This window comes from Dendrobium catenatum, unplaced genomic scaffold (genome assembly GCF_001605985.2).
Source record: "Dendrobium catenatum unplaced genomic scaffold, ASM160598v2 fragScaff_scaffold_1666, whole genome shotgun sequence".
Taxonomy (NCBI): Eukaryota; Viridiplantae; Streptophyta; class Magnoliopsida; order Asparagales; family Orchidaceae; genus Dendrobium; species Dendrobium catenatum.
This window is the reverse complement of record NW_021320128.1, coordinates 692,274-714,107: the sequence shown is the minus strand read 5'-3', so window position 1 is coordinate 714,107 and position 21,834 is coordinate 692,274. Positions and strand designations below refer to the sequence as shown.

The 21,834-nt window shown below is 35.4% G+C and overlaps 1 protein-coding gene across 6 annotated transcripts in view; it reads left to right on the top strand.

Moving 5' to 3' along the window:
• LOC110096178 (probable polyribonucleotide nucleotidyltransferase 1, chloroplastic) overlaps positions 1–21,834 on the top strand; it is a 69,282-nt gene that overhangs the window by 11,582 nt on the left and 35,866 nt on the right. For all 6 annotated transcript variants that reach the window (XR_003703257.1, XR_003703256.1, XR_003703258.1 and 3 more), the window contains 4 exons: positions 4,121–4,177; positions 11,353–11,466; positions 11,873–12,139; positions 19,301–19,375. Coding sequence is in view for 2 of the 6 variants with exons in the window: in XM_028701284.1 (XP_028557117.1) it covers positions 4,121–4,177; positions 11,353–11,466; positions 11,873–12,139; positions 19,301–19,375 (513 nt within the window). In the remaining 4 variants the exon portion in view is untranslated. The remainder of the gene's footprint in view (positions 1–4,120; positions 4,178–11,352; positions 11,467–11,872; positions 12,140–19,300; positions 19,376–21,834) is intronic.

The following is a 21,834-nucleotide window of genomic DNA, read 5'->3' as shown; positions in this document are numbered from 1 at the left end:
GGGACCTTGTAGACCTGGGGTGGGTATTTGCCTAAGGGGACAAATTTGAATCCACCTTAACTAACAGAGGGCTTTGTGCCCTATCGATCATATCCTATTGATTAATATCTGAAGAATTTGATGTCAATAAGGAACGTATTGGCTCTGACCATAACCGGTATTTCATGATGCCATTTGGCGGCAAAACCACTTGGTTCAGAGGGCCCCGGGTTATAACCGTTTATCCTGCGGCGCCATTTGGTGGCAAACCGCCGGTCAGAGGACACGTACCGAGTCCTTACTAGCAAGAGATTGTTTGAGAATGGATCCTAGTGATATTTTCGACTAGGCATTAGCTCTTTGTGAGCTGAAGTTATATTTAAATTTGTCCATCTCGGCAAATTATTGCGGATGATTGATGGATTTTGCTTTGAGTGGTTGATGATTGAGTTTCAATTTTAAATATCTGGAATTTAGAATTTTCTCTGGATTTTGGATTTTTGACTGTGGAGTTTCGGATTTTTGTAGGTATTTGAGTGGAGCTTTGGAATATTCGAAATGGATCCCTATGTTTGAGATTTGCATTCAACATGGTCATCATCGGGGTGTTTGGGGGCATTCTCTTTTGTTGATTGAATCTTGTCAACTCGTCCGAGTTGTTGACCGAGGATCGGGTTTCTCGTAGGCTTTGTGCCTTTGTTTGTGAATTTTCTTGATTAAAGGCCTTGAAGGCCAATATGAATGTATTAAAACAAATACACCGGTCCCCACAATCGTGTATTTGTTTGAAGGTTCGAACCCTTTCGACTCCAGTTGATCCGTATAGAAGGATCAGGTTCGAACCTGAATTCACTTATTAACTCGCGCAGCATCCCTAGACGTCATGTGTGTACCAATAACATGCTCGCCGGGGCCCATGCGGGTTTTTTGGTTGTGTAACCCTTTGTGTACCTATGTGTATACAAACTATAGTGCACATGTAGGGGTACATTGAAATAATTGTAGTTGTGCAAGTATCTGCCATTTGAGTGCACACAACTTTTCATTGAAGAGCTTATACACGCCTTCTGTCCGCTTGTACGAGTGTTGCGGATCCGGTGGCTGTGTGTTGTAGATTGTAAACACCTTCTGTCTGCTTGTATGAGTGTTGCAGATCCGGTGGCGGTGTGTTGTAGATTGTAAACGCCTTCTGTCTGCTTGTATGAGTATTGCAAATCTGGTGGCGGTATGGTCTTGATGTTGAATCCCCCCTTTCTCATTCACCGGGGAGGACTTCTTTGAAGTTCGTGACCATTGCTTTAGTGTAGTGGGCTTGTTATTTTTGATATTTATGGATGCCAGAATTATTTCCTCTCTAAGTACATGATCGAGAAGAAATTTTGGGACACCAGGAAGTTTAGTTCGAATTTGCTCAAACATCTCTTCCATTCTTTCAGGAGGTGTCCTTTTTCGTAAATCGAGTTGTCTTTGCACCCGACGTACTAGCAGCATTTCATTCACCACTATCGTAGGTGATACTTGTACTTGTGTCCATACTGGTTCGCTGTGCTTACGATGTACTCGCTATTGTTATCTACAAGTATTCATTTGCAGGGGACTGTTGTATCCACTACGATCTCCTGGAAGTGTTCATAGAAGAATCATTGTCGCCTACGTTATATCCACCTGTCACCAATCTCAGGTGGGTTTGTTAATTATATTTGCAGTTGTTTGTAGGGACGGATCTCTGATTGCAACATATGGGCAGTACTCGTACACCTTGCAACGGTCTGTTGCTACTTACAAGTACAGTGCATTGACTTTGTAGGGACTGTTGTAGGAGTTTGTTGCATTATGTATGACGAATGTTGGATGAAGTCCACTCGTCACTAATTCCTTCATACATTTGGACCCCATTGCTTGTAGGATTCTGTACATTTAGCTACATCTTGATCGTGTGTTTGTAACATATGTTCATGATTGCTTGCATGTAGATGAGCCATGTTGAGTGTCACAAATCTTCTATTTTCTCAATTAGAGGAAGAAAGGTGATGTTTGAATAACAATGGATCCTTTATTTTATTGTTCAAGCCTCTTGCGGTCTGATCTGAACTCAAGTCATTTGTCATTCGCATCCGAGTCCAGTTCAACGTCACTTGCTCAAGCTTTGTTTTGAGTTTGACTTCACATTCAAGACATGGTTCATTGAGCTTCAAACTCTAGTAATCTTGAAAGTCCAATCTCTTATTACTTTAGTTAGAGTTTAAATTAAGTCTTTCATTTGCATTTGTCCAAGCTTTGAGTCCAAGCATAGTTCAGACTCAAAGCCTCTTCCGCCCGTTCGAGTCCCCTGCAGTCCTTTGAGTTCAATTGCATGTTCACTTTCTTTTTGTTCAAAGTCCTCTGGAGTCTTTATATGTTCATTTTCATGTTCAAGTTGACTTGGATTTGACTTCAATTTAGTCTTGTTTTATTAGGATTTGACCTTGATTAATCTTTTAGATTTAGTTCAGGTCCAAGTCCACAAGTCATTGTTCATTTGAGCCCATATCTTTGTTCTTCTTTTTGAGTTCAAAACAGGTCCCTAGTGTAGCAATATTTCACTCAAAATTTCGGCAGCCTCTCGGCGTCTCCCCCGTTTAGGGGAAAACTACGAAAAACTGGGTCTTTCCCACCACGCGCAACAAAGGCGTGCATGGTAGGTGCCCTCTTGCGAGGACACCGCGACCGTGTAAAGTTTTTGTCCCCATCACGCGCAACAAAGGCATGCATGGGGTCTTCGGTACCTGTTGCAAGAAAAGAGCAGTTTGCTTTCGCCCCGCCCGGGGGTACTTATGAATTGTTCCGGCCATGCTAAGAAAAGAGTGCACCAGGCTTACCTAGCCTTGTCGTCTGCGTCGCACCGGGTTACCTCCTACCACGCTCAACAAAGTCGTGCTTAGGTGGTTTGCTGGCTCAACACGCATGTCGAGGCAGGAGGGCGAGGGTTCGCTCGCTTACCTCGTCATAGGTATCGCGCCAGGTTCCCTCCCACCACACTCAACAAAGGCGTGCATAGGTGGTCTGCCGGCTCGACACGCCAGTCGAGGTAGGAGAGCGAGGGGTTTTATTTTATTATTATTCATATCTTTTTTAATTAATATTAATAATAATAATAATTAAATAAATCGGAGAAGGGGTGCACCCAAGGGGAGAAAGTTTCTTCACCGCGAGCTCCCACCGTTGCTTCTGATCGAAATGCCGGAGCTCCCGATCCAACAAAGAAGGGAATATCTTCGAAGGAGCGAAGTCGATCGGCTCTGAAGGAGACGAAGAGGGGGGCGGGCTCCCGGGGTTTCGTCCGATCAAAATGTCGTAACTTTCGATCCGACCTGGAAGGGAAACTTATCGAGGGAGCCAAGTTGGACAACCACGACGGAGAAGGCGACGGGGCTTGGAGGCGGCTCGGGATGTGGTCGGAAATGGGAGCTGAGGTTCGGTCGGGTAAGGAGCTCCACCTCTCTCTCTCTATTTCTCTCTATCTCTTTTTCTCGGCTAATCGGAGGAGAAAAGTCGCACGACCACGAAGGAGGCGAAGAAGTCGTGTATGATGGAGAGAGGGAACCAGCAGTTGAAGACCCTCGCCTCCCTCTTCCTTTTAACGATGCGAATGCGTTGTGCAGGCGACGTGGGAGAAGTGTCGCGGTCGTGTCCGCGACGTGCGAGCGAATGGCTCGACGTGGGATGGCAGAATAGGTGAGATTTGAGATTTTTTTTCTTTTCTTCTTTTTTTTTTCGGTTTACCATAACAGACGGGTCAACATCTCCATAGCACTTCTCTTGGAACTTTATCATATGCTTTCTTTAAATCAATAAATATCATATGTAGATCCTTCTTATTCTCTCTATATTTCTCTATCAAACCTCTCAACAGATGTATGGCTTTCATGGGAGACCTACCCGGCATGAATCCAAATTGATTTTGAGAAACATTAGTATAACGTCGCAACCTACGCTCCATAACTCGCTCCTATAGTGTAAAGGTTTAGGCTCAGACTCCAAATAACCGGCTTTATAAATGACTAGAATAAAGAAATTTCCCCAGTATTTTACTCTTTTATCATTTTTTGCATATTCCAATAGCAGATCTACTTATATGAGCTTGATTCCAAATTTGTTTCAGGGATTTTGTAACTTTCTTACGGAGGAGAAGTTGCTTAAAGCTGTGGAAATTGGGCATGTATGCTATTTTCCTGAATGTTAAGTGTTTCATGTGTAGATAAATTCAATTTTTTTGTATTGGTTCGGCTGTTGCTAAAGCATATTGCTCAGGGATGACTTATGAAATCTTTTTATGCTTTCTTTGATTACAGAAACATGACAACTTGTTGCATGGAATTTTTTTAAACCATACTTTTTAAAACCTTCTGGTTGCTTTCTACCACATAAAAAAGGAAATATATATGTTTTTTCCTGTCCATGACTTGATTTAGAATCATAGGCTCTGGGAATTCTCAGGGTCTGACAAGTGTTATCTTTTGCTGACAAGAGATTTAAGCTTTAGGGATTATATGGATGGTATTTTTGAGTAAGCTGTGTATCATACTCTTCAGATTTGTATTTTTTAAACATGGATGTTGACCTCAATACTAGCTCCTCAACTCAACATGATCAATTATGACACCGAAGATGAACAACATATGCAGTGTTGCAAAAGAAAAAACTGAAGACTACTTAATTCCAATCAAAACTATTTGATCATCGCCTATTTTGCAAAACCTAGCTGAAACATCCAGTACTTTGAAACTATCAAGAATGGGCCCCACAATCCACTTTGATCAATTATAATGAAAACGACTAGCTACGGATGCAACATCACGAAAGCTTGGATCAAAACATGTTGCATCAATCAAAATTGAAAAATAGCGTTTGTTTTGTGAAATGGATTGTGTTGTTATGTCCAGAACATCAACAATATTATGATAGACACCCATATTGCCCTATCTATCCCATAGAAGTGACATGGAAATTTGACTGCACATGAGGTGACAATATAAATTTGAGATGCATGAGGATTGTAGAATTGCGCAAGAGCATTAATACCTATTTTAATTTTACTTTCAGAATTTAATAAAACAATCAGAATCAAATCCTCTCAAATCCCATTAAATTTGCAAATCCTTGAAATCCCAACCTTGTACGCCTTTCCCACCATCTGATTTGCATATCTTGTCCTTCCTCAACCTGAAAAACAAGGAAAGAGAAGAAGAGAACTAAAAAAATCTTCCTGCATAGAACCCTATCATGATGTCCCCTGTCTATCGTTTGACCTTGCACTCTCTTGCTCTTGCTCATGAAACTCATGTTCTTTTCTCTACGCACAAAAGTTCATTCTACCAGCTCTCCCTTCTCCCCAATGCCCCTCACCACTCTCTACTTCATGCCTAATACCTATCATCATTACTCTCCTAGAACGGCACTCGGTTATTCTCCCTTTGTGCGCATGCAAAATCCTTCTCCTTCCCAATATCTCTATCTCTCACCCATTATCCTTTACTGACCACACCTTTTTTCTCTCACTCAAACCGTCATTTGACCTCATGAGCTTCCATGCCTCCCTCTCATGCCCTATCCCTCTAAGCTCCCTCTCCATTTCGAAAAGCTATACAGCCCAACACCTTCCCTTCTCTTTGCTGCCACTTGCTCTCGAATTCTCTTCTTGGTCCGTTAGTTGTTCCACTTCAATCTCTCTTGGCTTAAGCTTCCTCAAGCATGGCCTGTCAACCCACTCAACCAACACCTGTCCCTACCTCTCCTCTCCTTGGTCCCATAGACCCTTTGTTTGCCTTTAAACCAAAAGCCACACACAAAATCCACTTCTCCTTCCCACTCATCGGCAAGCCCAATGACCTCTAGCCTGTTTACTTTTTGCAAACCATCTCTAACAAGCCACCAACTTCGATAAAATTCATTGTTAGCCAACTCCGACCAATCTCCTTCAGCAGTTGTCAATGATTATCCTCCCAACCCCTTCGGCCATCACCATTGTCTCTATGCTATCTCTTCTTCTAACTTTCTCTCTTTCTATCTCAATTCTTATCCAATTTCACACCCTCCTTTCTCACCATCTCTCTCTTTGTCTCACTTAGAGTGTATCCCTCGAACACAATCTCTCCCTTTTATCATGCCATCTTTTGTCTCTATTCTTCCTCTCGCTTTGCATCTCTTTGTATAATTTTGTTACACAAAGAAAAGGCACCAAGTGTAAAATCTTTTTTTTTTAACATTGACCATATTGGTCCGTTTATGATAGGACCTCCCATATGAATATTATATACATATGACAACATAAAAGAGTAAGGAAAAAATAAAGAGTAAAAGCTCAAAATAATCCCCCAACTATTGATAAATATTTGATTTAGTCCCAGAGTTTTACATTGCCCCAGTTTAGTCCCTCAACTACTAAAAATTGAGTCAATTTAGTCTCAAAGCCTAAAATAAGAATTAAAGTTAACACCAAAGTTAACTATGAATGGTATTTTAGGTATTACTAGTGGATGTAAGATTACATTACAAATATTATTTACTTTTAATATTTTAAATATTCTCCCATTATTTAAATATATTATATCAGAAATCTAAAATATTTAATATAAATGTTTGTCTCTAACTAGCTATAAATTGAATATACTTAAATAACTCGTGTAATTAATTTATTTCTAAAAGAATTAAATAAAAGGCGTATAGCAGGAAGCCAGGAACATGTCAAGGGCTTATAGCATGAGGTAATCTTCAACATTAATAAAATTGAACACTAAAGAAGACTACATGGGACTCTACAACTTGTCATGTGAACATAAATAAGACTTTTCACCGAATATTTGGATTGTGCTACATTTAGCATTGATAAAGTTGAAAGAATCAAAACAGAATTTTAATTAAAGTTACAACAGACGCACATTGAACTCAGAAGCTCACTTACGAGCTTGAACTAAACTTCCTCGGTGTTGTAAAAACTATAATAAGCAATTGAATTGAACTGATTGTGAAAATGTACCCCGTCAGCATTCCTATTTGTGAACAGAAAGAGGTTCCTTGTGGCGGTCTAAATGAACAAACTGCATACTAAATGCAGGCAAACAACACTCTGAAACACAATGAGCTCTAACTTGCAACAATCACCATCGAGACCACAATAGGTACATTGAAGAAGAAAGAAGACGAAACATTGAGCTTTGAAAGAAAAGCTGCATATATCTTATGGAAAATGTTCACGAAAATAAGCAAATACAATGTCTTGAACTTATTTTGATGGTAATTCTAAGTCTTGCACATGTTTCATGAGGTAATCTTCAACATTAATAAAATGACTTGAAAGTCATGCAAGCATCTTGAAAAGCGGGCAAATCCTTTAAAAAACATATCAAATTGACAAAAGTTGCACATTTGTATGTGCTTTTACAATTATTTGAAATGCTTGAACACAAAATCAGAGATTACTGCATAGATTGTAGGCAAGATAAATGCATATTTCATTGCTTAAAAAACCCCACAACCACTTTTAAAAGTGAATGACCATTTTGAAAATTTACAAACTTTTTGTTTAATGTATAAATTTGAACTCATCATTACATGAAGCCCTAGTTATAAGATAGGGTCGTAAGTCTTATTTCAAGTCCGATCATCCATGCATCCAAGATCGGAGTTGAAGAAAACCCAAAAAAACAGGTTTTCTAATTTTCACTTTCTATTCAATCAAGCTAGTTTAAAATTAAGTATTTTGTTTCACATTTGCATAAGGCTTTCAAAGCATTTGACAAATGAAATCTATTTTTTAAATACAAACTCTTGAGGCCGTGTTTATAAAGTGCAATTATAAATCTTAATCACAAACCCGGTTCTTTGTAGACGAGGATAGAGTAGACAAAATTTGTAATGTAATAAGTATCCAAATTGATTCAAACCATATGAAAACTAGAAGCTTTATTCTCTATAATCAAGTGGGTAGTGTTGATAAGGTTCAAAGCAATCAAGCTTAATGATTTAAAATATGGCAATAATAGGTTTTGTTATTGTATATCATAACCAGATAGGTTCGTTCTTAAATAAAGCTCTCAAATTACAAATGCAAATACTTTAAATATTGTAGCTAATGATAGTTAGGTTTATTAAGAAAACCTTTATCGGAGGTGACACTATCACCAAAATGTCACAAAATCTCAAAGTAAATCATGCAGGCCTCAAATTCTCACAAAAAAAAATCAATAAAATACAAAATATGAAACAAAAATTCAATGATTAATCCACCTCTTAAGTTGAAAGCGACAACCATGTACCCTCTGCAACAATGTCGATGGTGGCAAATTTTAAATTAACATTACCTTATAAAGAGTCAATATCATTTCAAGCGTATCATAATGATCACTCTAAAAAAATCTCACACTAGTAAAGATGTACATATCCTCTAATTATGCGGTTTTGCTTTGGCCGCCAAGATGTCATCACTAAATAACAATGATTTTTTTCATAAAATGGCAGCATTAAATTATGGTCAAAGTCAAAGCCCAAATATTTTTTAACAACTCAGCCTCTTAAGTTGTGAATCATATGGTGCACTTGATAGGGCTCTCTGTTAGCTAAGATTGAATTAAAGTTGTCCCTTTAGGAAAACTTTTAGGAAATTACTTGCATAAATCAACAGAACTTGGTTGAAATTTGGAATTTTAGCAAGATGAAAACAGAAGATGAGAGAAATATGGTGACAAAATACTAGATAAACTTGATAATTGATGAAAGATGGAAGAAAACAAATTAGATACATTGGATCTTCAATTCGAGAGGAAGATCCGGCTCTCCCAATCCCTAACCGGCGGTTAGAGCCCAAGCTAACCTAAGAGAAAACCAAATTCAGCAAACAAAACATACCCCTAACCCTAGGAAGAAACATCTACTTAAAGCAAAGCACAATCATCTAATCCCTAAGCAGCCCTTTTGTTTGAATTTTTCCTCCCAAAGCCATCCTTAATAACTTCTTAATTCACTGCTGGGCCCCACCAAGGAGTTATGCCTCCTACTGGGTAGAACATTTGTCCAACCTGGTGTAAACGTGAGCTGGTCCAGGGTGGATTGGCTGGACAAGTCTAACAAATACATCCTCAAGGTCCACTTGGACAAAGCAACCCATGACTTTAGACAAGAATACTGCAGTATGATTAGGTCAACTACCTTTGCTGGCCTAGTAGAATGGGGCCCATATCAACCTAGGGCGATGGAATTATGCGATTTTGATTATTATTATTTCTTTCACCATATGCTTTAGCAAATGGAGATATTTTTTTTTTCTAAAACAAAAAATGCTACTACATAGTGATTATCTTTAATTGAAAGTTTTCACTCATTATTGAAAAGGGTAATTAACCATAGGGGCTTGCACCTATTGGAAATATGAAGCCATGTCATAAAGTCCTCATGAAATGTGGGTGAAATATTAGGGTAGTGCCTTATTTGCAATTCAATATACCTTTTAAAAAATTGACCTAAAAACTCAAAACTCTCTCTGAAGGTCCTGAAGTGAATTTTCCTAGCCCATAATGAAATCTTTCAAATATTTTTGAAGCACCTAAATATTCATATTTACAAACTGTTAGATAAGATTTAACATTATCTTGAATATTATGAGAGTAAGTACTTGTTTAATTAATTAATATAGTTTAAGCATTTTAGTATGCCATTTGCTGACTGTATTACACAATCTGTAGTTTTGCTTCTCTTATGTTGCTTAATTGATACTATATGTCTTAGGCTTAATAAGATGCATTTGGTTTAGTTAGCTCTTATAGAATTCAGGGACTTTCTAATAGAAAACACCGTAAATGGTCTTAATTGAAAAGTTCTTAACTAGTACAATAAACTAAATAAAATTATTCCTGCTGTATGCCATCTGCCCTCTAATTAACTTATGGTAGCAACTATTCACTTTTGCTAATCTTTAGTGGCAAGTTGGTAGAGCATGCTTAAGTTTTTCAAAGAAAGGTTTGGCTAATAAGCAGTCTTATGTTTTCTATAGAAGCAATGGGAGTGAGTCCTGTCAATAACCTAAAATTATAATGAGTGCATAGGTTGGAGGAAGGGTGATCATTTATGTTGTGGGCTTCAAAATGTATCTATGACGCCACAATAAAATACTTACCGTGTTTGATCAATGCACTTTACAGGCTTGTGAGAACCAAAATAGATTGAGTGTGCCTATTCTAGAGATTTCCCTTGCAAGGAATATGGCTCCAACCAATGTTCATTTTAATTTTGAGGTTCAAGGTTTTCCATAGGAGAAAACTCCCAAGTTTAATTACATTCCAAGCCCATATAAGAATCAAATTGAAGATTCAAAGTCGACCAACATGTATGTGCAATGGTCGGGCTTGAAGAAAGAGGGGCCAACATATGTAAATAATTAAATTTCAAATATTGAATTAAATTTTTTTGAAAGTGTCTGATCTTATTATAATGCTGAAATTAAAGTTATATTTGCAGTTGATTTTACATTTAAAAGATAATATACATGTAGTGATTATTGCCTGCCTTCCATGAGCTAAGCTGTTCATTTCAATAATCCAATAAGCAGTCTCTTTAGGTCTGATAGTAGGATGATTCTTGATTTTCATATTCAACTTTCTTCGAATTTTTTTTTTTAACATTTTAAATGATGGTTATGCTATTAGGGATAAACAATGCAGGCTTTTCTATATCTATAATCATTGAATTTTATCTAGTGCAATAACATATATTTTAAAAAAGTAGTGCAAATAACGTAAGGGAATATTTCTCCTGGTAATACCATAATGATGCAACGATCATGTCATACACTTAGCTAACAATTTGTCCTTTGACTAGAAAGAGATATAATATAGTACCTTTTTGGATATTAACTAGAAAGGATGGAATACTCATAAACTCTTATTTGATAGACATTTAATTGGGCTTCACTTCTCTCTTTAGCTGGGAAACCAGCCAATACAACTTCATTAATTTAAGGGCCCGCACATAATATGTTTATTCCTGCAAGGACATTGATATTTTATTCTCTTTTTGTTACTTTTTTCAGTTGGGGATTAATGAATTATTTATTTTTCTTTTTATTTGCTGTTTTTAATTCTTTTATAAAAAACAGGCCTATTTTGTTAGGAAATTTGTTATTTGTCACCTGTATATATTTTTAGTTAAATTGTATATTTTTAGTTTTGACTCAATTGGTCTTATTCCTGCTTTACATGAATCCCCCCCTCTTTTTATTACACTCTGAAACTTGGTAGGTTTTGTACATTTCATTTTGTTGCTAAATAGTCTCGATTTGTGATGAAATTTGGTTTGTGTTTGCACTATCTACCAGTGAGTTCACTTTTTAATGATGATGTGTAGGTTGCAGTACGTGACATTTGCAGGGAAGTGGAAACTTTGGTCAAGATGTGTGGAAAGCCAAAAATGGTCGAGGCAATTAAATTGCCACCGGATGAGCTTTATAGACATGTTGAAGTATGCACATGTCTATGCCTTTTGTAATCCTGGTCTATTTGTATTTTGATTGACTTTTAAGTAATTAGTAATGGTAAAAAGTGGTTAAACGGTTGAGTGGATTTTTAAAAGAACAAGTGTTAAAATTCAATAATGCCTTAATTTTTGTTTTCTTACCTGTCAAGATGTTTACCATATTGTTATATTAAACTTTTGCCCCTAAGCATGACATGCTTACATTAATATAGAGTCCAAGAATTCTTATTCATTATGTCTACACATGTATATGTGTTTATAATTATGCAATCATCACTGTGGTTGCCAATTTCATCTGTTTTGGGAAAAGTTAGGGGAGAAGATCAAGGATAATGATGGTTCATTTTCATGTTCGTTCTGCTTTTGCATTTAATATAATTTTTCAATGCAGGATATTTCAGGATATGAACTGGTGAATGCTTTACAAATAAGTAGCAAAATACCAAGAAGAAAGGCTCTTTCCGTGTTGGAAGAGAAAGTTATAAGCATCCTCACCGAGAAAGGGTATGTTGCCAAGGATCAGGTGTCAGGAACAACTGACGTGGTAAATGACAAATGTGATAATGAGGATGAGGATGAGGATGAGGAGGTTGTTTCTGATGGTGAAGTTGATGAAGGAGATGTTCATATCAAGCCTGCTCGGAAGCCTATCCCATTGGTAAGGGTCAATTCTTTTTAAGGTTACCTTTTAATTATCACTTCTACTACTCACGAAACCCACTTACAGTCTTGGTTTGGTTCCCCAGTTACGTGCAATCAGCTAAATCTTTTGATTCAAAGATGAAAATAGAGTTAAAATTAGCCTAAAATCAAATAATAAATGAGTGTGCGCAGGCTTCACCTGATTACCCTTTTTTAATGGTTTTTAGTATGTTTTATTAATAGTTAAAGCATTGACATGAACTAAACATAAGTCGTATGCTGACAATTTGGGCGTTGAGGGCATTGGGTTTGGAAATTAGGACCAGCTAATAGCATGGCGTATGATAATGTTGAAGCAACAAAGACAATGCTAGTGGTTGGAGAAAAGAAGGTTGTAATTGGTGATTCCTTGTTATTTATTTATTTATTTTTAATTTTTACTCTTGATTAAAGGTGATTCCCCTATTAAAAACACTTGCACACATGTATGCATGCTCCACAAATGCACATGTAACACATTCACATTACCATAATAAGAATTCCAAAAAAAAGATACTGTCCCCCTCTAGTCAACCGTAAGACATAATGGAGGCAGACAATTCGGCCAGACATATTTTTTCACTGATGGGGAATTTTTGTCAACCTATTTGAAATAGTTTGTGTTTGATTACAATATAAAAAATAATACATTATCATTAAGGACAAAAATATTATTTCATTATGGGCTCTATAACTAAAGAAAATTTGAACTTTTTATGTTTCCAAAGATTTTTATTATACAGTATATCTGATTGAGGATTGTTTATTTTTGTATGAAGTGCAAGTTTCTTACAAGGGAAACCCCCTATGGTTCATTATATTCCAAGAGTGTTTGATTCTTCATAAAATATTTAATTAAAATAGTAATATGAGGCCATCCCAAACAAAGTATCAAAAGAAAAACTTAGAAAAAAAATGTATTTTTAATGTAAACCCAGAGTAAACACACATTCATTACAAAAATAATCAACCGAAAGAATAATGTAGAGGTGAGGTTATTCATAACCAGGAAAATACTAAAAAACTATTAAGTTACCTATCTTTTTTTTTTTTTATATATATATAACATATCCATGAAATTTGTCCTTATTAAGTTATCTATCTTATATAACCCAGTTAAGTTTAAAACAACATCTGTGAGCAATTGCTATTAAATGATAATTTTTAATTTGTTCACCCTTTTTGGGTATGGTCACATACATCGAAGAACAAATATATCTACCATAATACTTAATGACAAGTTCCCTCAATACAACAATCATCAAATAATTATTTTATGCCAAACATTATAATCACATGCATAAAAAGAAAAATCTTAATCTTAGCACACGTAATGGCTTTGTATCTATTGTGTATTGGCTTGTGTGGTTGTCACACTCATTTGATATGTTTTTTACTGTGGAATTTGAAGAGATTTAATTTGATAGAGAGGATGCACTTGAGGTACTTTTCGTCAATAGGTAGACAAAGGAGGAATGACTAACGATGACCAGGATGTCCTTGGAGTGGAAAGCGTTGGCATGGTACCAGTGGAGGGATACAAGGTGACCCATACGGACCTGGAGGGAGTTTAAGGACTGCTTGTTGGAATGTTTCTGGACTAGCAGAAGAGGGGACTTCTATGAACAGTTCTTCGCCCTGATGTAGGAAGGGACGCTGGTGGAGTATTGTGAGCTATGTTGCACGGATACGCCTATTTACGAGGCATGCTTTATCGGACACATGTCGGATACGGATACGCTTTCGATGCGGCACGGATACGGCTTTGCCGTGTCCAATTAAAATATTATTTAAATTTGATCGGACATGCGTATCGGATACGCGTGTCCTATTAAAAAAAACATAGCTTCAATTTGCCCTATTCAATTCGGCTATCCGCTCGATGTCCCTATTCATTTGTGATGGATACGTGCCACCAGGATAGAATGTCATTAGAACGAAGTTGTTGCAAAGAGAGAGGGATAATATTGAGAAGTTGCTCGAGCCTACTAGAAGAGTTTGGAAGAAAAAAAGAGTTTGGTTTGTGATGGGTGGACAGATCTAACAAGAAGACCACTTATCAACTTCATGGATGCAACAAAGAGTTATTCTATGTTTATCAAAGCTGTAAACTGTGAAGGACAGTACAAGGATAAGTTCTTCATTTCTAATTTAATCAAAGAAGTTAACATAATGGTGGGGCCTTCAAACATCATCCAGGTCATTACTGATAATGCACTTGTTTGTAGAGCTGCAGGTCTACTTGTAGAGCAAGTCTATCCTCATATTTTCTGGACACCATTTGTTGTGCATACGCTTAATCTTGCCTTGAAGAACATTTGTGCAATTAAGAATACCGAGACAAACGAAATCACCTACAGTGAATGTCATTGGATCACAGTGATTACTGGAGATGCAGTTGTAATTAGGAATTTTATTATGAATCACTCCATGAGGCTCTCGATGTTCAATGATTTTTCTAATTTGAAGATGTTTGCAGTTACTAAAACTCGGTTTGCCTCAGTTATAGTGATGTTGAGAAGATTCAAAAAATAAAAAAATGCTCTTCAAGTTATGATGATCAATTGCAAATGGTCCTGTTATAGGGAAGATGATGTTGGAAAGGCTAGGTATGTAAAGGAGAAGCTTTTAGATGATTTATGGTGGGATGAGATTGAATACATCTTAAACTTCATAGATCCAATTTATGAGATGTTGAGAGTAGCAGATACGGATAAGCTTTGTTTGATGTGGGATTCAATTATAGTCAAAGTAAAAAAAAATTATATATAAACATGAGAGAAAAGCACTTCATGAATAAAGCTTTTGGGATATTATTTATGCTATTCTAGAAGATAGGTGGAGCAAAAGTAATACTCCTTTACATTGCTTGGCTTACTCACTAAATCCCAAATAAATTTCAACATTTTTTCATTATTAATTTACAATTTATTGTTTAGTAATTTCAATATTTTTTTTATTATTTGCTTTTAATATTCTTTGAAGATATTCAACTAAAGAATGGCTTCAAGAAGATCCTCAAAGAATTTCACCATAGAAAGATTTAGAAATTTCAAAAATGAGGAAGACATATTTGAAGCGTTATTTTCCAAATGAGGAAATTTTAAAAATTATAAGTAATTATTTTTTATTATATATTTAAGAATTTTGAAAATTATTATGATTATTTTTTATTTGAATATTTTATACAATTTTTTTCCAACAAATTCTCATAGAAGAAGTATCCATCATGCATACATTGTTGGAACTAGAAAATACAAGTTGTTTAGTCCCACATCACTTAGGAGCTTTATGTTTTGTTGTTTATATACCTTTTCTTGTATGAATTGGTTAAGTGCCCTCATGGGATGAAGGAATCATGTTGTTATGATACCTTTGTATTTAATAATGTATATAATATTAAAAATTTTTGGAATTATATATCATATTTAAGTTAATTTAATATTTTAAAAAAATATTTTATATTAAATTAAATTATTTAAACATATTAGAATTGAACCGAGCGGTTCTTAAGAACCCGACCGGTGAACCGGTCGGCCGGTTCAACCGGCGGTTCAAACCGGTTTCACCGGTTTGATGCTAGACTGGTTTCTTAAGAGGACCGAACCGGCCTCAGGACTAGTTCACGGTTGAACCGGTCTGTCTGGCCCGGTTTTCAAAGCTTGGGATACAATGTTATGAATGATGTTGCTTTTCAATTTTTTTGTCATTTCAAATATTATGCTTTGATTAATTTGTTATTTTTATGTATGATTTATATATTATAATGCCGTATCCGTGCTGTATCAGTATACTATATTTTTGAGAATTGCCGTGTCTCGTATCCGTGTAGCCGTATCCGTATCGGTGCAACATAGATTGTGAGTAGTTTGAGCACTTGGCCATCCAATTGGACCGGCTTTCGGAGATTGTACTGGAGAGAAATTTTATGAAAAGGCTCAAATCAGAGATTCAAGCGATAGTTGAGTGATGAGGCCTCGTAATTTGGGAGAGATTATAGCCAGTTAGTTGAGGATCAAAGACACTTAGAGAGAGGGTTCAGAGGCAGCAGCTCAGGAGACCCCGAAGGAGAAGACTGTAGGAGGGAGATATGGGGAAAACTTCAAGAAATTCTTTGAAATGGAGTTACACAAGGCTGGGGTTTAGGGGCTCGGTTTCAGATGTGAGGAGATGTATACATTGGGCAAAGATGTAATGATCAAACTCTTCTGGTTCTCACCGTTTGTGATGACGACGAAATTGTGAAAGGAGCCATCTTTCCACCTTGCAGGCAAGGTGGGTCTTTGAGAGGGGGGGAGGGTGGGGTGGGTGTTGCTAGACTGGTCCAGGAGGGACCGGCTCCTGTTACTGGAGGCAGACAAGTTCCGCCCCAAACTCATGCCCCCCCCCCCTCTTTTGGGGATGGGTCTAGCAGTCATTAGAGGATGGATTAAGGAGGAATAGGAGGGAACATTCAAAAGAGGGGTTATTTTGGGATTTACATCATTATTGGATGTTTTAAATAAGTAATTTTTCTAGGGTTAAGGTTATGGGTTATTTGCTGAAGTTAGATTGTTTTTAGGGTGTTTGGGCTCTAGCCGACGGCTAAAGATTTGGTAGAGCCGGATCATCCTCTCCAATTGAAGATCCACTTGTATCATGTATTTTCTTTCATAAAACTTTCAATAAAAAATGTTCGTGTATATATTCTTAGTTTTTTTGTCGTTGGTTTTCTGAAATTGTTGAAATCATATTTCAGCCAAGGCTTTCCCTGAGTTTCTGCAAGCACTTCCTAACATAACCAAATTATAGACAATTACAAAAATAGTCAAATTGAGTCAACTAGTTTAATTGAAGCCTATTGTGTAGATTTGAGTCGAAAATCATGTTGACATCCACCAACACCCATTGTGTCTTTTACTAATTAGGATCAAGCAAGTAAAACATTTGTCTATCAAGATCATCACAAAACATACATTACACTTATTAATCCTTTAATAGACCATCATAAATATTAATATGAAAATATACATAATTTAAATCACTAGATGAACTGCAAAGCTTCTAAATAAGTTTCACATATAAATTTTTATCAGCAAACAGTTATTTAATTTACATCATAAACGTTCTTTCATCTAAATCACACCATCTATACACCCAACTCGAAAATACATGATAAAATGAGGTCACCTAACTGTGGCCCAACGTGCTCCTTTTTCTTGCCTAAAACAACACTTATAATATCTGATGAGCTAATAGATCATTTTTTTAAAGCTATTCTAATATGAATTTCAATCATACAAGCAATTCTAATATAAAGTTCAAACATATAAGAAAATAACATAATATTATGCTGATTAGTTAAATTAATGAGCATTATTATTCATAGATATAGCTAGTTTAATGCAATAAACTTTAAAACATGATATGCTTCATTAGTTAAACTAGTAAAAGTTTCAATGGTATACCGTAGGGATCAATGTTTACAATAAATTTTACTTCAATTGTCATCTATTAAAAAAAAAATGTCAACTATTAAATTTTTGACGCTGGTATCAGATTTTTTCGTTTTACTTGCACTTTTTGTTTCATTCCTAATGATCGTAGGCTTATGAATGTGATATAATATCTTATAGACTTTAGAACCTTTATATCATTTGATTGTCACTTAGCCTATTGGTCCTAATAACCATTGATAAAATTTGAATTTAATCTAACATAATATTTATCAACAACCTCTCAATCAAGATTTGGTCATTTCTTGCAAACTTCTAATATTTTTGGCCTCTATTAAGGCTCTTCTCATCAAAACAATTGCTCTCTATATGCATATGTTCATTATTTGACAACCTATTTCATTTGAAATGACCTTTGAAGACTTACTTTATTTTAGCATTATTATCATAGGCATTTAAAGTAATTTTAGCATTTTTGTGCATATGAATTCATCAATGTATCAACCTATAATTGAGACTTCAATACACAACATTTGAAATAACATATAAATATTTTAATATACATTAAGGCTTGCACAATGTGGAAATAACATTGGAGTATTTTTACAGGACAATACGTGTTATGCATTGGACTTTTCAATAATATTAAATATCATTAAAATATTTGATACGAAGAAAATTTTTATTCTTATGAACATAACAGTTTCTTTAATCATAGAAATGGCAACATTAGGCCTTATGAGTACTTTACTCGCTATATTAGACATTAAGTATCTCACTGCAATTAAATGATCCTCATTTTGAAGGATTTTCTTATTTATATCTCCCCAAAGTCATTTTTTTAGAAACAACCTAATAATAATAATTTTTTTTTTAATTTATAATAATTTTATATTTAACAACACAACTCTAACTCAAATAACCTCAAAATTACATTTTTTTTTTAACCTTGAAAGGATTTCTCTTAATTCAAGCCTTGAAGCCTGTCAACTTGAAATCAACCTCAATTTACACCCAAAAAATAAAGACTAAAAATTGGATTTCTTACCTAAAACTTTTACCTCCGTCTTCTCTTCTTTTTTATTTCCCTCTAGGGCCAAACCCTTCTCTGCTCTTTGTTTGGAGTTGTGAGATGAAGAAATCAGAATATGTAATCAAAGGGTTGTTCAGGTCGATATAAGTAATTACATTTATCTTCATCTAATTTCCGTTTTACATCTGGAGTACATTAGGTACTGCTACAATAACGTAAATAGGTGAACAGTAAAATCAAACTATAATAAATTAGCTTTATATAAGTCAATATCCTAATATTTACATGTATACATATACATCAAATTGATTATAATAAAATGTAGAATATCATAAAAATATTTTTTATTTTACTTTAGGGACAGAAAAAACAAGTGTAAACTTTAGGAGAAATTTTGATTTTACGTTTTATATTTTTGGGCATAATAGACACTGCCCTTTTTCTATGTTTGTCTATGATGCTTGTATGTACTTTCTCGTTTTCAATATCCAATGAACATTAGATCTAACATGCTTGAAATTTTCTGTACATCTGTGTATGCTGTTATCATTATAATTTACTTTTTAGACGCCTATGATATTCCTACCTTATGTGACAGTTCACTTGATTCTCCTGTATGAAAACAATTTTTCTATAAAACTTTCAACGCCTATCAAATTTCCTTTTGCAGTTGTTCTCGGAAGTTGATGTGAAGCTAGTTTTCAAGGAAGTTACTTCGAAATTTCTGCGCAAACGAATTGTTGAGGTTTGATTTGCAAACCAATTTGACCAGATTAAGTTGAGGCTTCTGAATTGGAATAATCTTCACGTTTCCCTTTTAATCTGATCCGTGAAATTTATTTAGATATGATAGATTTGTATGTCAGAATTCGTGTTCAAGTCATCTATATCCTCAAAATTATAGAATTTGAACCGTGTATAATGTTGCATTTGAACAATATTTTTTTATCTTAATATTACATGTTTGTCACTATTAACTTAGTTTTTTTAATTTTAGTATCATGCAAATCACCTAAAGTTATCAAAGTTGGGATGTTGTGAATGTTTTTTGCCAATGCGCTAACCATCTTATAGCAGAAAGCACAGCATAAAATGCCTGAGACTTTTGGGGTTTTAGGAACTTGGAAGTCATCCTTGAAGCCTTTTAAAATGAAATGCCAATATGAAAGGGAGTTTATAAGAATAAAAAAATGACGGTCTTGATGACGTGAATGTTTCTGCATAAGGTTCTTGCATAATCTTAGTTGGAAAAAATGGTTTATGGCTAATCTAACTGCAAGATCTGAAATAAGTTGCCGAATAAAGTTTCCATACCCCAATCAATAGATTCGTGGAGGTCCTTCATAGTGCCTTAAGATTGCACCCATCTTGGAATGGCCTTGGTCAGTTTGCTATAAGATCCAGAGCTGACGTTGTGATTAATTTGAAGTTCAGAATTTGCCTTAGGTCTGCGATCAGAAAGGAAAGTAGAAAAGAGACATTAGGATGATAAAAACAAATAAGAGTAAAGGAAGATAAGAACAAACATCAAGACTCCATGGTAGTCATACGACTTATACCTGAGCAAGGAATCCTTCATTCATGCATTAAGAAAAAGAACACAGACTAGAAAATTAGCCCAAAGTTCCATGTCAACCCAAAAAGAAGTTGAGGATAAAGGCTGCATACTAGAATAAATGTGTCCTTTTTTTTACTGGATTAACATCCATATTGCACACAATGATAACGATTGTATGATCAAACTTGACTTGATTGATCCTTACGCGGACATCTAAGCTGCAATTTGCTCTGAAATATTGTTGAGACCTTATGCTGATTCTGATGTAAGAGATACAACTTTACGGGGTTTCCTTGCTGCAAAATCATGTTTGCCTTTTTTCACATCTTCCTTTGTGAATTGTCTTGGAAGTCTGCACACTTTGATAGATGATGTTAGGGGCATGCAAAGTTTGCAGAAAAGGCAAGAAGTTTTTTTTTTTTTTTTTCAATTTTCTTTTGGATTTTTTATTTTCCATTCACGTTATTTTGTAAAACTTAATGGGGGAAATCATTAAGAACATTGGTTATTTGGATTATTTTTATTTGTGGTCTGTTTTAGTGAACATTTAGTTGATCTTTTATTGCATTGGTCATTAAAACTATTTGCACAATTAGAGGGGCTAGAAATCGTGTAAAGCAGATATTACTGCCAGGGGAATTAATTTTGTAGTCAAGTATGAACGTAATTTTTTTCTTTTTTTTTTTCGTTACTATATTAGGAGTATAAAATTATTATTCATGATGGGAGATCAAGAATTTTCATGTGAAGAATTTGCTGGAGCACTGACGTCATACAATAACCATTTTCTTTCATTGTTTTTCTACAATAACCAATATGCTAATATGAAATTAATGCAACTGATGACAGGCATTTCTTACTTTCATTTCTTCGTCATGCCACGTTCTGATGTTCATTTGCACTTCGATGCAATTAGTTTATTTCCTTATGGTTATTTGTGGTTAATAGGGCATTTAATGCCATTATCTAGTTCATTACGAGTTTCTTTTTTTAATATTCATTTTTCTAATTAGGATGCTGCTGCGAACAATTTAAGTATTATGTTTGATGAATGTTTACTTCTTGCTATGTACTTGATGGCTATTTTGTTTCTTCTAGGTTCTGTACTGATAAACTAAGTTTTCTATTCCAGGGAAGCTTTAGTTTTTGTGCAAAAGTTTTCTTTATATCTCGAGAATCTTTCTTCATTAAATCGATAAAATTTCTCCTACTTTCCTCTCCATTACTTCATTATGGCATTTGGGCAAATGTTTCCTCATTACATGAAAAAAAATTGTTGAATGATCATGGGATCTAAAAGTTAATCAATTATGATAGGGATCCTTGAGCACAAGGATTAGGTGTTCCAACTATTGGATCAATCCTCTTATGACCCTTAAATTGTAATTTGTATACTATGATGCACCAACACTTTTCTTTAAAGAGATATTGTGGGCTCCGAAAATTCGGCCCCGGCCTCCGCTCGCGCTTTTCTTTTTATTTTCGGCGAGGGAGTTTTAACGGAATAAGTTCCGGGGTAAATTTTGGAAGGCAGATGGGTTTGTAGATAAGACACTACCCAGAGATTTCGCCCTCATTTTGTGAGGACTTTATGATCTGAGTTCTGGCTTCCTATAGGCGCAAGCCCCTATAGTTAATTACCACTC